The sequence below is a fragment of the Myxocyprinus asiaticus genome, chromosome 38, assembly GCF_019703515.2.
Source record: "Myxocyprinus asiaticus isolate MX2 ecotype Aquarium Trade chromosome 38, UBuf_Myxa_2, whole genome shotgun sequence".
Lineage (NCBI taxonomy): Eukaryota > Metazoa > Chordata > Actinopteri > Cypriniformes > Catostomidae > Myxocyprinus > Myxocyprinus asiaticus.
In genome coordinates, this window is record NC_059381.1 from 8489372 (window position 1) to 8506872 (window position 17501).

General features: G+C 37.1%; 2 protein-coding genes across 2 annotated transcripts in view; one reads left to right on the forward strand and one right to left on the reverse strand.

Moving 5' to 3' along the window:
• The window catches only part of LOC127428617 (transcription factor TFIIIB component B'' homolog), a 169498-nt gene that overhangs the window by 40717 nt on the left and 111280 nt on the right, over positions 1–17501 (reverse strand). The gene's annotated exons all lie outside the window — the stretch shown is intronic.
• LOC127428620 (bile salt-activated lipase-like) lies at positions 2851–17191 on the forward strand. Its single transcript, XM_051677077.1, has 11 exons — positions 2851–2988; positions 3292–3439; positions 3940–4059; positions 5528–5725; positions 8559–8689; positions 8802–8909; positions 11116–11230; positions 11425–11611; positions 15572–15775; positions 16478–16675; positions 16898–17191. The coding sequence occupies exons 1-11, from the start codon at positions 2920–2922 to the stop codon at positions 17079–17081; spliced, it is 1662 nt and encodes a 553-aa protein (XP_051533037.1). The 5' UTR covers positions 2851–2919; the 3' UTR covers positions 17082–17191.

Sequence of the window (17501 nt, forward strand, 5' to 3'; positions counted from 1 at the left end):
TCTTCAGAATTTCCACAGAATCCCTCAACAGTGCAAATGAATGAGCATCTAAAGTCAGATTGTCAGATTCATCAGCCAATCAGATTGATTTATTTGTTCTTGGTGGGTGTGATCTTTAGGATATTTCCCAGTCCAGGCCTTCTAGCTGGCCTTGAGTGACGCAATCATGCTTTAAGTGATGTACGTAATTTGAAAGCGAAGAGTGCGAGATCTTGCTGACAAGTCAGCTGTCATCACTGCTGTTATTACCGTTGAGAAAGAGATCCTTATGGATTTAAAAACAGGAGATGTTCTGCATGATCGTGCGATTAATTAAACAGGAAAGGAGGACTGACTTTCACTTCAAGCAAATTGATAAGTGCTTTTTGCATTGTTATAGCAACATCATGTTTTTTCTAAGTTTAAATTAGGCTGCTTGAGCATTCAGTGTCGGATCAAGTTTTGAAAAATAATCGTGTACCCTGACGAAACAAAATTTATTGCAAGCAAAATTTAAATCGCAAATATTATTAGAGAGCTTTTTCTTGGTATTAGACCTCCTTGGTTCTGGCTTTCGTGCATGGACGATTTTTAAAATGTCAATTGGTATTATTAGTTGACTGCCACGTAATGTATGATAGGCATGCTGTGTCTTATTCTTTGTGAAACTGTGTTTTATTAATGGCATGAATTGCACCGAAGGCCTTGACTTAAAATGCACTGGCAGCTACTGGAAATAAAGATACACTGGTTAATGTATTACGAGTGTGTAAACAGACGGGAAAAAATCTGCGCCATCTTGACCAGATATTAATATATATACAGCCGTTAATGTATAACGTGATGCGGACAGGACAAAAATCTTATATCTCAAAATATCCAATCTGTGCCATGCTGCAGCTGTTATAAGCCTATCGTTAATATTATCCAACAATATTGACAAGAAAAAGAGAAAATCTCTCATCGTCCTAGGCTGGATACTTTAGTAGTATTAAGCCCCAAAAATGTCAATGACAGGTCTGCTTACCAGTCAAACTGTGAATGCATTGGTTCTGTATTAATTTAAATCGAATAGTCACGCAGTAAAGATTGTGTCAATATTTTAAGTAGTTCTGTTTTTCATTAGATTAATTTTTTAATGTTTTTTATCACTTTTTTATTATTAAATTGCTGCTGTTACTGAATAAATTAAAGCACTGTTTACACTGTTATTTTATTACTGCTTTATAACGGACTCTTGAATAATTACTTTAAAAACTTGAAGCAATGTTTAGGAGAAACACTTGAAGGCTACATTGTTTTAATTTAATTAGATAATATTTACATCGGTATTAAATTTGCTTATCGAGCAAACAGGTCTGTGGATGATGCAGCCAACATGGGATTGCATCATATCCTGCAACATCTGGACAAACCAGGGACATATGCAAGGATCCTTTTTGTGGACTTCAGTTCGGCTTTCAACACCATCATCCCAGCTATACTCCAGAATAAATTACACCAACTCTCTGTTCCCATGTTTATCTGTCAGTGGATTACCAGCTTTCTGACAGACAGGCAGCAGCTTGTGAGACGGGAAACTCACTTCCAGCACCTGTTCAATCAGCACTGGTGCCCCCCAGGGATGTGTGCTCTCCCTACTACTCTTCTCCCTCTACACCAATGACTGCATCGCCAAGGACCCCTCTGTCAAGCTCCTGAAGTTTGCAGATGACACTACTGTCATCGGACTCATCCGAGATGACGATGAGTCTGCATACAGAAGGGAGGTTGAACAGCTGGCTGTCTGGTGCAGTCAAAACAACCTTGAGCTGAACACGCTCAAAACAGTGGAGATGATTGTGGACTTTAGGAGGAACACCCCAACACTGACCCCCCTCACCATTTTAAACAGCACTGTGGCAGCAGTGGAGTCATTCAGGTTCCTGGGCACTACCATCTCACAGGACCTGAAGTGGGAGACCCACATTGACTCCATTGTGAAAAAGGCCCAGCAGATGTTGTACTTCCTTCGCCAGCTGAGGAAGTTCAACCTGCCACAGGCGCTGCTGATACAGTTCTACTCAGCGGTCACTGAGTCTGTCCTCGCACTTCAATAACTGTCTGGTTTGGTACAGCTACAAAATCAGACATCAGAAGACTACAAAGGATAGTTCGGACTGAGAGGATTATTGGTTGCCCCCTTATTTTCTTAACATTATTGTTTTACATCTGCTTGCATTTCAGTTAGCCGTAAGGCTTCAGTAGGTACAGTAAAAGTAGCCTATGTATTTGAATGAGTCATATAGTGTGTAAATAGGTGCTTCAATTTGATATTTGAGGATGATAGTTTCAGGAATTAATTAAAATATTTGGGACTTGATTTGATGCTGTCACGTGATGAAGTAAGATTGGATGACATCATCGGAATTTGACATACCTTGGCTTTTGGTAAATTGACTCCACTGATTATAAGATATTTCCTTAAAACTCTTGATTCCAGAAATGTCTATAACTGTATATTCTTCATAAAAAGCAAACTGTTGAAGGGAGTTATTACATTTTTTTAAAATTTCAAACGGCTTTGGAACAACAAGATGGGGAGTGAATAATGGGTTGCACACAAAACCTTACACTGGCATAAACCATATTTCAAATGGTCACAAGTTTAAAAGTTGCATAATACTGCAAGATGGCACTAATGAAATTAACATCAGTATCTATCTCTAATAGAAACATCTGTGTTTGTGTCTGTGTGTTTCTGTCCATTTCTAATGAACACCACACAAATCTTCCGTGAGAGTTTCAAACAACAGCACACATGGTGACCATTTACATCTGCTGTGTTCTTTTGGGTGAAAGCTATATATAGCTTTGCACACCTTCAGAGCGAGATATGATATCTGGGCTGTTTATAAAAGCAGAGAGAACTCACCTCAGTTCTACACCTGTGTCCGCTACATGATGAAGGCAGTGCTGGGAATTTTGACCACTGTTGCCCTCTTCCTGGGTACAGCAAATTCAGCCTCTGTAAGTCAAAAATGTATTTATTAATATATTAAACTGTAATATTCATCCCGCTATGGTAAGATGTTGCCATATATCAGCATTTGTTTTTTATGTCAAAAAAATTTAAAGGGAAAACATCTTTCCTTGTTACAGAATAATGCAATAGAGGTAGTTTTTTCATTTAGTAATGCTTAACAGAAAAACTGACTTTTTATCCAAGTCAGTACAACATATTTATCAAGCTGTGAAATTGGATGAATTCTATGTCAGTGGAAATGATCTGTTCAATTTTAAAATATCAATTTAACTGTGCACATATTGCAGTTGGGGGTTGTGTACACAGAGGGAGGGATGGTGCAGGGAAAGAACAGTGGTGTTGGACTCTTCCGCTACATGGACGTATTCAAGGGAATCCCCTTTGCCGCACCACCTGGCAGATTTCAGAAGCCTGTTCCTCACCCAGGATGGGATGGTGCGTATGTGTGTCTGTCATGAAACATCTGGTTGTTCAACCCATAGGAAAATCATAAATTAGATCTCTCAATTGTTTCTTTAAGAAAGCAATAAAGTTATATGCAATTCGCTCTATTTAATGAGGTTAAATAGAGAGAAAATTGAGACTTTTGCTTAAATTCCTGCCTCAAAGGCCCCTAATCTCACATATGTCTCAAATATGAACTAAAAGATTTCTCATCAAATTCATCCAAGATCAAATTATTCTCAACATCATTGTTCACATTCATTTTATAGCTCTATACTCTTACTGTGTCAGCCATTTATTTCTATTTTTATTTTTTAAGGAATTTCAGGATAAACATCCGAGGAAAAAGTTGATAGAAGGATGAAACATAACAGATCTTTACAATAAAAGTTTCCTCTTGGTAGACCATGTCAGGCACATATTAGGGTCTAATCATTCTTTCTGTATGTCCTGATGTCTAAACTAATGTATCACTGGCTCTACCTGTACAGGTGTTCTGAAAGCCACAGATTACAGGAAGAGATGTTTGCAGGTGACTCTACGCCAGAATGACATCAAGGGCAGTGAGGACTGTCTCTACCTCAACATATGGGTCCCTCAGGGCAGAACTGGTAACACAGACTACTTCACAAAAACAAAAACAAAAAACCTATTTATTTTGTTTCTTTTTGCGTATTTTCATTTATTTATTTTTTATTCAAGGCCATATCCCTTTTTAAATCATAAACAGCTGTTTAAGTCACAGAATAAATGTGTATATCTGCTAAAAGTTAATTTGGTCAACTTTTCAATCATAATATACTGATGGCCTCAATACTAACAGACTTGGGGCTCTATTTTCGTGAGTGCGCCTTATCCAATTTTTGTAAGAGCTCTAAATCCAAACACAATTTTTGTGCCAGCACAAAGCACAAGTGGGCATAGGTGGGAGTGTTTACGCTATCTATGGGTGTATGTGCACAAACTGTGGGTGTATTGTATGTTAATTAAAGTGGTGCAAAGTGCAATTTGTTATTTTCCTGAGAAATAGGTAATTGCGCTAAGACGTTTCAAAAGCAGGTCTGTTTTCAGCACAAAGTCTAAACTCAGTTCCTGCATTTGCAGTTTGGAGATTCCACCAGCAGGTGGTAATAAAGTAATAAAAGTAATATAATTAATGTCCAAACTCTGAAAATACAGTGGAACATCAAATTATGTCCTTGACGATCACTGTTGTAGCGTTTTATGAAACAAATATTTATGAGATTTGTGTTAAACTATCTTTAGGTCATAGTTTATTTTCAATTATTATGTTTATATTTACAATTGTATTATGATATTGGTGTTTTTCCACCTGTTGTCGTAGAGTGATTTTTAAGGCACTGCAAAAAGGGCTTGTGGAAGAAGTTAGAGAGTGTAAAATGTTTGGATTTGGTATTATTTTTTTGACTGCTTCGTTATTTTGATTATATTTTAGTTTCGTTTAAAGTGTAATTTGAATTTCAAAATATTTTTTGTTTTAATTTTTACGTTTCAATAACTTACATTTTTTAAAATCTAAATGGACTGGTAGAAGTGAAGTGCATGCCGATACAATCATTGTTAAAACTAGCCATGAGTTGTGTGTCAGCAGATAACAATTATTAATAATACTTACTGTACATTCTCTATAATTTAACGGAACCTACCTATTCTGACGAGAGCCACATTTTCGATGCATATAAAAGGAGCATGACACTGTCGTAGAAATATGCCTGACATTCAATGCAGTTAATGCACAAAAGAACTTTTAAAACTATTATATAAACCAATAAACGAGACAAAGCTAAATTACATAAGAATAAATAAAAACTAGGTAATTTACATAAAAATGCCTAAAAACACAGAGAAATATACAATTGGGTCTGTTCAGCACACAATGGCCATTATGATGTTGCAAAGGCTACAGAGAACCAGTGCGTCTTAAGGCGGTTTTAAACATTTATAGAGGTAGAGGACCTGATGGACAGTGTTAAACTATTCCACAACCTTTTATAGCCGCAAAACTCCAGTTTTGACTTCATGTGACCATTAATATCTAATCCTTATGCTCTTATGCAGTGTCTACCAATCTGCCTGTTATGGTGTTCATCTATGGTGGTGCCTTCCTGATGGGTGGTGCTCAGGGTGCCAACTTCCTGAATAACTACCTGTACAGTGGGGAAGAGATTGCAGACAGAGGAAATGTCATCGTGGTGACTTTGAACTACCGTCTTGGAACCCTCGGATTCCTCAGCAGCGGAGATTCTGGCATTCCTGGTAAGAATCCAATAATTTTATTGATTGCATTTTAATTTAAAAAAACCCCTCACATTAAATATCACACTATGAAAAAGAAATAAGTTAGAAATATATACAGGGGTCCAAAAGTCTGAGACCACATTTAAATTCCACATAGAAAACCTTGAAACAAACAAAGTTGGTAACACTTTACAATACAGGTGCATCTCAATAAATTAGAATGTCGTGGAAAAGTTCATTTATTTCAGTAATTTAACTCAAATTGTGAAACTCGTGTATTAAATAAATTCAATGCACACAGACTGAAGTAGTTTAAGTCTTTGGTTCTTTTAATTGTGATGATTTTGGCTCATATTTAACAAAAACCCACCAATTCACTATCTCAAAAAATTAGAATACATCATAAGACCAATAAAAAAAAACATTTTTAGTGAATTGTTGGCCTTCTGGAAAGTATGTTCATTTACTGTATATGTACTCAATACTTGGTAGGGGCTCCTTTTGCTTTAATTACTGCCTCAATTCGGCGTGGCATGGAGGTGATCAGTTTGTGGCACTGCTGAGGTGGTATGGAAACCCAGGTTTCTTTGACAGTGGCCTTCAGCTTATCTGCATTTTTTGGTCTCTTGTTTCTCATTTTCCTCTTGACAATACCCCATAGATTCTCTATGGGGTTCAGGTCTGGTGAGTTTGCTGGCCAGTCAAGCACACCAACACCATGGTCATTTAACCAACTTTTGGTGCTTTTGGCAGTGTGGGCAGGTGCCAAATCCTGCTGGAAAATGAAATCAGCATCTTTAAAAAGCTGGTCAGCAGAAGGAAGCATGAAGTACTCCAATGGACAAAAAACACAATGGACCAACACCAGCAGATGACATTGCACCCCAAATCATCACAGACTGTGGAAACTTAACACTGGACTTCAAGCAACTTGGGCTATGAGCTTCTCCACCCTTCCTCCAGACTCTAGGACCTTGGTTTCCAAATGAAATACAAAACTTGCTCTCATCTGAAAGAGGACTTTGGACCACTGGGCAACAGTCCAGTTCTTCTTCTCCTTAGCCCAGGTAAGACGCCTCTGACGTTGTCTGTGGTTCAGGAGTGGCTTAACAAGAGGAATACGACAACTGTAGCCAAATTCCTTGACACGTCTGTGTGTGGTGGCTCTTGATGCCTTGACCCCAGCCTCAGTCCATTCCTTGTGAAGTTCACCCAAATTCTTGAATCGATTTTGCTTGACAATCCTCATAAGGCTGCGGTTCTCTCGGTTGGTTGTGCATCTTTTTCTTCCACACTTTTTCCTTCCACTCAACTTTCTGTTAACATGCTTGGATACAGCACTCTGTGAACAGCCAGCTTCTTTGGCAATGAATGTTTGTAGCTTACCCTCCTTGTGAAGGGTGTCAATGATTGTCTTCTGGACAACTGTCAGATCAGCAGTCTTCCCCATGATTGTGTAACCTAGTGAACCAAACTGAGAGACCATTTTGAAGGCTCAGGAAACCTTTGCAGGTGTTTTGAGTTGATTAGCTGATTGGCATGTCACCATATTCTAATTTTTTGAGATAGTGAATTGGTGGGTTTTTGTTAAATGTGAGCCAAAATCATCACAATTAAAAGAACCAAAGACTTAAACTACTTCAGTCTGTGTACATTTAATTTATTTAATACACGAGTTCCACAATTTGAGTTGAATTACTGAAATAAATGAACTTTTCCACAACATTCTAATTTATTGAGATGCACCTGTAGGGTTCTATTCTTTAACATTAAACAGTTAATGCATTAGGTATCATGAACTAACAATGAACAATACATTTTACAGCATTTATTAATCTTGGTTACTGGTCATTTCTAAATGTACTATTATTATTAACTAGTATTATTCTTAGTTCATGTTAGTTCATAATCCATTAACAGGGTTGGGGAGTAAAGGAATACATGTAACAGGATTATGTATTTAAAATACAAAATATAAGTAACTGTATTCCACTACAGTTACAATTTAAATCATTGGTAATTAGAATACAGTTACGTTCAAAAAGTATTTTGATTACTGAAGAGATTACTTTGCATTTTACTGTCACTTGTTTCATTTAATATTTAGTCCTTTCAGATGGAAAACATTTATACATATAAATGATGCGATCCAAAGTGCATTTGAACAGCGGTGAAACACTTTCTTATGATGTGTTACATTCATACGAGCAGACAGAGAAGTAAGTTTGAAGTAAGTTTGGAGCAGAAGAAATAGAAATAAACCTTGTGTAAATTGTCTGCTTTACGCTAAGCTAAAATGCTATTTCTAGCCATTTTACATGCAAAAAAACCTTCTAGGAAAAGTGATTTAGAATGTAACTTAAAATAATTGGTAATGTTATTACTTTTTAGATGAAGTAATCAGTAAATTAATTTGATTACATTTAAGAGATGTAATTAGTAATTTGTAGTGGATTACTTATTTTGAGTAATTTATCCAACACTGATTAGTAGTATATGTTGAAATTAACATTAACCATGATTAATAAGTTCTGTTTGATGTTTGTTCATATTAATTAGTTAACTAATGTTGATATATACAACCTTATTTTAAAGTGTTAACATAAAGTGTAAGAATATGGATTTTTTTTTAATAAAAATGTAATAAAAAATTACTTTTAATTAATCATTATTACTTTTACTTGCTTGTATTTAATTAGAATATAATGCAAAATAGAAGCATTTTCAAGTGGTTTCAGACTTTTAGACACTGCTGTGTACAGTATGTATGTGGTATGTACTTTATGTATTTATGGATAGATGGATGGATGGATTTATTGATAAAATGACATGAGCATGCCTTGGCTCATAGGAAACTATGGCTTGTGGGACCAGCATGCTGGTATTGCTTGGGTACACAGAAACATCAAGGCTTTTGGTGGCGATCCAAACAACATTACTGTCTTTGGCGAGTCAGCTGGGGCAGCTAGCGTGAACTTCCAGGTGCTGCATAAGCTGTTTCTCTTCTAAAAACATGCAGTAATCACCTGCTTATTTTATTTTTGCTTGTGCATTACATATTAATGAGTATTTATGTGTGTCACATCCTACACAGATAATTTCCCCTAAAAACAAGGGTTTGATCCGCAGAGCTATCTCTCAGAGCGGCGTTGCTCTCTGTCCTTGGGCTGTGAACAGAAACCCACGAGCATATGCTGAGGAGGTGAGCTGCATATTCATTTTCGGTAACAGTCTATGAAGCCCATGTATATAATGCATTGTAAAGGCATTATAAATGTATTATAATGCATTCTTAAAGTCTCATATAATATATTGTAACTTCTTATGAATAATTGTAACCACAATTATAATGCATTATAATATTTACCTATTCACACGACCAACATAAAATTGTATCTATAGAAGTTCTAATGTATTAAATCTATTTTACACTGGCGGCCAAATGTTTGGAATAATGTACAGATTTTGTACTTATGGAAAGAAATTGGTACTTTTATTCACCAAAGTGGCATTCATCTGATCACAATGTATAGTCAGGACATTAATAACATGAAAATTTACTATTGCAATTTGAAAAAAATGTTCAGAACTTCTTATACTACTTCAAAGAGTTCTCATTAAAAAATCCTCCACGTGCAGCAATGACAGCTTTGCAGATCCTTGGCATTCTAGCTGTCAGTTTGTCCAGATACTCAGGTGACATTTCACCCCACGCTTCCTGTAGCACTTGCCATAGATGTGGCTGTCTTGTCGGGCACTTCTCACGCACCTTACAGTCTAGCTGATCCCACAAATGCTCAATGGGGTTAAGATCCATAACACTCTTTTCCAATTATCTGTTGTCCAATGTCTGTGTTTCTTTGCCCACTCTAACCTTTTCTTTTTGTTTTTCTGTTTCAAAAGTGATTTTTTTCTTTGCAATTCTTCCCATTTGGCCTGCACCCCTGAGTCTTCTCTTTACTGTTGTACATGAAATATTAAAACCACCTGCCTAACATTGTGTAGGTCCCCCTCATGCGCCAAAACAGCGCCATCCCGAATTATAATACTATATAATATATATTTATATTAGGTACATTTCAGTAACACCCATAAGATATTTTTACGTGGTTTTACAATATAATAAGATATTACATTTGTTTTCACCTTAGCTTTACAAATGTTTTTTTTTTTTTTTTTTTTTTTTTACAAATTCATGTTATGACTATATAAGAAGACATTGCTTTTGTAACTTTACTTAAAGCAAGTCAAGACCACTTATGATGATATATGATCACGGCAATCTTTATGACTGTTGACACTGTGCTGCTTTTGTAGACAGCACTTTTACAATACCTAATACTATGTACATTACAACTTTTGAGGATAAAATTTTATGTTTATTGTGTTATAATGCATTACACTCTTTTAGGTATAACTATATGAATAGGTTAAGTATTATAATGTTTTATAACTGGAGTTACAATTATTTATGAGAAGTTATAACATATTAAGGTGTATTATGAGATGTTATAAATGCATTATAATGCATTTATAATGACTTTACAATGCATTATAAAAATGGGCTTCATAGAAATTGTTACCGATAAGGTAACACATTATATCCAACTTTTTTTTAAAAACACTGCATACTGTATGGTGGTGACATGCAGAAATGTGTGTGCCAAGGTTTGTGCACACTGTAATTCAACAATCTTAGTACATTGTGTACAGTACAGTTCTTACTAAATAAACTGCAGTATTTCTTGTCAAAAGCTCATTTTAGACTTGCAGTTTGCAAATAAGGCAAAATTACCCATCACTGTGAAAAAGCACCCAAATTTAGTTCAGCTGGTGGTGGGTGATAATTTCCCACCCTGCTAACAACTGTTGCTTAGAACTAAACTCAGTAGGATGGTTGCTCTCATTTCCAGCCTTTTTGCAAAACACTATACTGTCCTTGATTTGCTAGACCATGTTTACTTAGTGAAGTCACCTGTTTGGTTTCACAAACAGCTTGGCATTTCTTCCATTTTAATATTGGATTGTTAAAAATCAATGAATAGAGATCTCAACAGGATTAAACTCCATCTTACATTTGTCTATGAAGAAAAGGAGTTTAGTTTCATTTTCTGTTTCCCTTTTGTTTGTTTGTTTGTTTGTTTAAAAAAAGCGAAAACAAAAATCATTTCAGATACAGGTACACTGTTATTGATCTGTCAAAATGAGTAATTGTTGGCAGCTTTTTATTCAATATCTGGTCCAAATGATCCTTTTTTTCTTCTTTTTATAAAGCTACAGAACTAATTTAAGGCATTTATGCATACATTTTTAAATCAAAATGTCTTTTTAAAGATTATTCGGAACATGTGTGTCCAAACTTTTGACTGGTAGTGTACTGTAGATAAATATATTTTGTGCACCTTTAGATCGCAAAGAAGGTGGGATGTCCCACTGATGATGGTATGGTGTCCTGCCTGAAGATGACAGATCCAAAGGCTCTAACACTTGCTGGGAGTGTGCACCTGAGCTCCTCTCCCTCTGGTAAAAAAAAAAAAAAAAAAAAATCTCACATAATTGAACATAATTCAAGGCTTTATGTGGGACTTTAAAAGGGAAATTATCATTTACTGTACACAACCTCATGTTGCTCCAAACCCTTATAAAGATGTTTGCCTCAATCCCCATTCACATTCATTGTATCAATGAAAGTTAACAAATCTGAAATCCTTCTCCAGAACCCATTGTACACAATCTGGCTCTGTCTCCTGTCATTGATGGTGACTTCATCCCCGATGATCCTGGAAACCTTTTCCACAATGCTGCTGAGATTGACTACATCGCTGGAGTCAACAACATGGACGGCCACATCTTTGCCACCCTCGACATCCCCTCTATAAACAATGCTTTGGTAACCACCCCTGTGTAAGTGTGCCACATTAAAGTACATGGTCTACAATCATTTTTAAAAGTTTGACCTTTTTAAAGACCCCATGAAATCAGAATTGTAGTTTTGTAGTTTGTAGTCCATGTCTGTTAGTTTTGAGGTAATCTACATGCTAGTATACTACTAAACGCTGACTAAATTAACTTAAAGCAGATATACACATTTAAAATGTACAGACTTACTCTTCTGGGAAAATGGACCAAAACTTTCTCTTGCAATGTGCGATGACTTATCCTGCACTCAGGGGCATATTGAAATTTAGGGCTTTTCACACGGTGCATAACCCTAGGTTGTCATCTTTTGAATGCCTTGGTAAAGCAATTTTGAAAGAGGGTTAGCAGCTGTTTTAACCCTGATTTATAAAACCCTGCTCCAGAGGATGTTTTGCAGAGTTACCCTGAATTGCGGTGCCATAGGTGTACAGTTTGAAATAATGTGGTTCTAGAATCGGATCTGGCCTGCCACGGAATCATCTCTGGCCCACGGGATGATTTGCGGAAAAAATAAATATGTTTGAAAACATTCACGTTGATTTAGCCTGTAACTTGGGTAAGATGTATGCCTACTATTATTTTATTAGCAACAGCAGAACAGATAAACATTTAAATTTGTGGTGTTGCATGTAGCTATGTTATAGCTTGCATGATCAGTGGAATTTCATTTAATTAGGCGGGACATTCAGCGCTTGCAGAGTCACGTGTATCAGTGTATGCCACACATGTCTGTGGGTGACACAAGTTCCATGGCCACACATTCCCACAGTGAAGTTTCTCTCATGTAATGACAACATGTGCAGGTCCAAAGATAAATATTAGATGTAATAACTGTTGCATTGTTTCTGCCCCATTGATCTATTATTATTTTTAAGCAGGTTTCAGTTCCTTAGTGTTTATGTTCGGTTTTAGATGGTTTATTGAGGCTAAAAGCCCGGGCATACTTCACTTTGCGCGTTCCGTTCGGTCTCGCGCTCAGCTTTGAAAGTATACCTCACGCGGGTGAGCGGGAATGGACGCATTCGACACATGCGCAGTACAATTGCTTTGTTATACGCTACCAGACGTTAGAGGGCAGCACCGAGTCGTGTCATTTCCAGGACATCCGCTCTAAAGGATAAAGAAGAAGAAAAACTGCGGCTCCATTAGAGGAAGCAAGAGCAACAACAAAACGATGGAGAAGGATATGTTCTTCGAATACTGCTTGACAGTACATCCCAACTGTGCGTATTATCTCCTAGTGGACTCTTCTATCTCAGCAGTCAATCTTGCGCACAGTAAAATCTGGCTGCACGTGGACACTGCGCGGACACTTGATGACGAAAATTACGTCACGCGGACTGTGCGCGCTGACCGTTGTGGAACGCGGACAGGCGAAGTATACTTTGGGCTTAAAACTGCAGCAAAAGAGCGAGCGGTTCTTTCTTTTTCTTGTGAATATTATTGCTTGATTCCCTTTAACTAATTGTGTGTGTATTTGTGATGTAACCTCTGGTTAATGAAATTAATAAATTCCGTGTTTTCCCTTTTGTTCAGAGTAAAATTAGCACCCACCAACCTGCCAGATGTGGATATTTTATGCGCAGTGGTGGGTTATTTAATGGTGGGCGACTTATACAAATCTTGGAGTGGCATGTGACAAGAAATGCTGTCAGACAAAAAGACGCATGTTTGAAAAAACACACTTGATTATATTTTGAAGAACAGACAAAGAAAAGCCGTTGTTGCGTGTGTCTGATTCGTCATGTATTCAGAAGCGCTCTGCCGCCCATAAGCGCAGCGCTTCTCATGGAACACGCGCATGCAGAGTGCTCACCTTTTCTGCCGTTTCAGTGATCTGAAAATAGTTTGCAAACTGCAAGAACAGTATCGGCCATGAGAATGCTGCAAATGATCTCAGACCATCTCAGGAGGTGCTCTAAGTTTAGTTTGCTTGATTTCCACGGAGCAGTTCGCATTTACATGCATTGTGAATGCAACATTGCTTAATTCCAAACATGTGTGGCTGAATACATGACCATACAAAGCAAATGACATGCAGCGACATTCATGACTTGTCATTATAATTCAATACAGCTTCAGAAGTGGTGTTTTATATACCTTTATGAATAATCAAAGGAGAGGAGCTGGTAAAAAAAAAAAAAAAAATCTAAGTAGCTATTGAAATTGGGCATAAAAAACAAACAAACAAAAAAATCAAATCTTTTTACCCCAGTGTTAGTTATGAAAATAGCATCTTTCTATTTTCCTTTGCTCCACTGGTGAACTACATGCATCACTAAAGAAATTATATTTTACACAAGTTATGAGATTGCAGTCTGAATTGAACGTGGTGACATAAAAACCGTGCACCGTGAAATAACACCAAAACAGTGTGCCTTTCTTTTGCGTTGTGTTTGCTGGCTGTACTCAACAAACACAGTGACTGGTTTAGTCCAATTCATGACTAAATTACTCTTATGAGCCGGTACTTTTAAAACAGTGATTCATTCATCAATCGTGCAGCCTTGATTGATACCATACCAATGTCTCAGAGGTCAAAATCTGCAGGTTCCAGAGTGTTTTTAATGATTTTCCCCTTATACAGCAAGTGCTACTTTTACTGTCACTGCCACGTTTGTAATGTCGGTTTTTCCACATTTATGTGAAAATGACAATGAATAAAAATGATGTCTGTAGATCTAATGACCCTTAGGTCAAATTAACCGTTATTTTTTGTTTTTCCAGTCAAAGTGTGCACTGCAAAAAAATGCTTGTAACTAATCAATTCTGGTAAGTGACCATGGTATAAGCGGGATTATAAAATATACACAGTATATGGGGGGCCTGGGTAGCTCAGCGAGTATTGACGCTGACTACCACCCCTGGAGTCAGGAGTTCGAATCCAGGGCATGCTGAGTGACTCCAGCCAGGTCTCCTAAGCAACAAAATTGGCCCGGTTGCTAGGGAGGATAGAGTCACATGGGGTAACCTCCTCGTGTGTGGTTCTTGCTCTTGGTGGGGCACGTGGTGAGTTGTGCATGGATGCCACGGAGAATAGCATGGGCCTCCACATGCCCTATGTCTCCGCGGTAATGCACTCAACAAGCCATGTGATAAGATGCACGGATTGAGGTCTCAGACGTGAAGTCAACTGAGATTTGTCCTCTGCCACTTGGATTGAGGCGAGTCACTATGCCACCCCAAGGATGTAGAGCGCATTGGGAATTGGGCATTCCAAATTGGGGAGAAAAAAAATAATAAAAAAAATATATATATATATATATATATATATATATATATATATATATAGAGAGAGAGAGAGAGAGAGAGAGAGCAATGTCACACCTCTGGTTTACCTCATTAAGTTTTTGCGTCGTAGAAATTTTCACGCAGTTTTAGTTAAAGGAATATTCTGGGTTCAAGGGGTAGTTCACCCAAAAATGAAAATTATCTCATCATTTACTCACCCTCATCCCATCCCAGATGTGCATGACTTTCTTCTGCAAAACACAAACGAAGATTATTAGAAGAATATCTCAGCTCTATAGGTCCATAAAATACACGTGAATGGTAACCAGAACTTTGAAGGTCCAAAAACCATACAAATGCAGCATAAAAGTAAACCATAAGACCCCAGTGGTGTAATCCATGTCTTCAGAAGCAATATGATAGCTGTGGGTGAGAAACAGATCAATATTTAAGTCCTTTTTTACTATAAATCTCTACTTTCACATTCTTTTGTTTTTGGTGATTTGTATTATTCATGCATATCACCACCTACTGGGCAGGGAGGAGAATTTATTGGCAGACTAAAAATTGCAAATCATGTTTGACTTTTGTCAAGTCTAAAGGCTATTGGCTATTTTAAAAAAAGGGACAAGTGCTCGTCATGCCATTTCATGGGGTCCACACAGGAAAACAACAAGAACATGATTTCAACAAACTGAAATTTATCCATAACAGATCGGCTGTCAGGAGTCTCTTGAATGCCCTCACCCAAGATAAGGGACCAGAGGCTGGTGCTGCGACTTTCGAAGAGTACACCATCAGCTGGGGTAATGGGCCTAGTGATAAGGACATTAAGAAAACGGTTGTGGAGGCTGAGACGGACTTCATCTTCCTGGTGCCAACACAAGCAGCCTTGTATCTGCACGCTGATCTTGCCACGTAAGTTGAGCCCATCTTCAAAGCAGCTGTCAGTTAATTAAGATTTGATGCATTAACCTTACCATGATTGGACTCGTTTATTAAATAACATTGTGTTGATTTTGATAACATTTTCCGGTGTAATGGATGTCTTTTGTATTTCTTTGGTCACAAAGAAAATACAAATATATTGTTACAGATGTTAGTATACAGACTTGACTTTTGTTGGGTATGTTACTCATAAACGTAATCCATCATAGTACTCATTACTTCTCTACAAAGTGTATTCAGATTACTTTCCTGATTACGTTACTGAAAAAGTAATCAAATTACTAATTACTTTACTTTTTATAAATCAGTAACTAATCTGATTACAGTAATTTAAAATGTACTGCATTACACTACTTGTAATCAGATTACACCCAGCACTGTTGACTTCAGTTATTCATTTATACAGACATTATTAAAGCCGCTACTGTAAACTGTTGTATGAACAGGACATTTCGAGTCTCCCACCTGTAGGTAAATGCGGCTGTCTGTCCCTGGCTGTTTGGATGTAGCCACACTTCACCTTTAACAAGTTAACTTTAACTAGTTTCAGCTGGCCAGCAAGTTATAACTATTTAGATTAGTCCATTCAAGAGGTCACACCAGGCCTGTTCCTTCTAATGGTATGTCTTAGCTCTTGTCTATCTTAAACACTGTCTGTCTTTTTCCCATCAGTACTGGAAAAACCTACTCCTACCTGTTTTCTGAGTCCTCTCGCATACCTGTCTTCCCCACCTGGATGGGTGCTGATCACGCTGATGACCTGCAGTATGTATTTGGGAAGCCCTTTACCACTCCGCTGGGCTACTTTCCTCGCCATCGTGATGTCTCCAAATACATGATTGCCTACTGGACCAACTTTGCCAGAACTGGGTAATGCTCCAAATGAAAGACCAGTTTCCTTATACTACTTGCTAATGACTTTGGCTATTTGAACAGGGAGATTCTGATTATACTGTAGATTATTTTACACTTAAATGTTAAAGATGTGCAATTTTTTACTTTCTTCTAACTCAGTATAATGATTTAAGTCAAATGACAATGGCTTTCCTTAAAAGGGATTTTGCACTCTCTCTTGTTCTCTCTCCATCACAGTGACCCCAACAAAGGTGAGTCAAATGTGCCTGTGGCCTGGCCCCAGTTCACTAGCACTGGCCATCAGTTCCTGGAGATCAATCACAAGATGAACAAAGACAGTGTGAAGCAGATGCTGAGAACTCGCTTTGTTTATTACTGGACCTCTGTCTACAGCGGCTTCCCTACTATCCAGAAGAGCTAAGCAATGCCAATCTGACCATAGATTCATGTAGCTCAGTATTAATGAGTACCAATTATCCAATAATATCATGCCATGACTTATGCAATAAACAAAATATTTGATGATCAAAATCAGCTGTAATTTTTTCATTAAATTGTTTTCACAACAAGAGAAGGCAATTGGTATTCCAGTAAGTTTTTAGCTGTAATATTATGGAGGTAAAAGTCGAGAGCTTGTAGATTTGAATGTGAAATTTTTTTACAATAAATATTTGTGAATATTAATCCATATTAATACTAATCATTTAATTCATAATGGATTATAATAATACATTGTTATAGTTATTATAATTAATAATTATATAATACATATTTGTAAAACATACAATATACATTATTACCAATAGAATGCGCAAAGGAATTGCAATTATATCTCTATAAC

Bases quoted from the DNA above. Each gene is read 5' to 3' on its own strand.
- LOC127428620 (XM_051677077.1), top strand. From the start codon at position 2,920: ATGATGAAGGCAGTGCTGGGAATTTTGACCACTGTTGCCCTCTTCCTG. The intron at 8,910-11,115 runs GTGAGCTGCATA...GTGCACCTTTAG, and splicing joins CACGAGCATATGCTGAGGAG to ATCGCAAAGAAGGTGGGATG. The intron at 16,676-16,897 runs GTAATGCTCCAA...TCTCCATCACAG, and splicing joins ACCAACTTTGCCAGAACTGG to TGACCCCAACAAAGGTGAGT.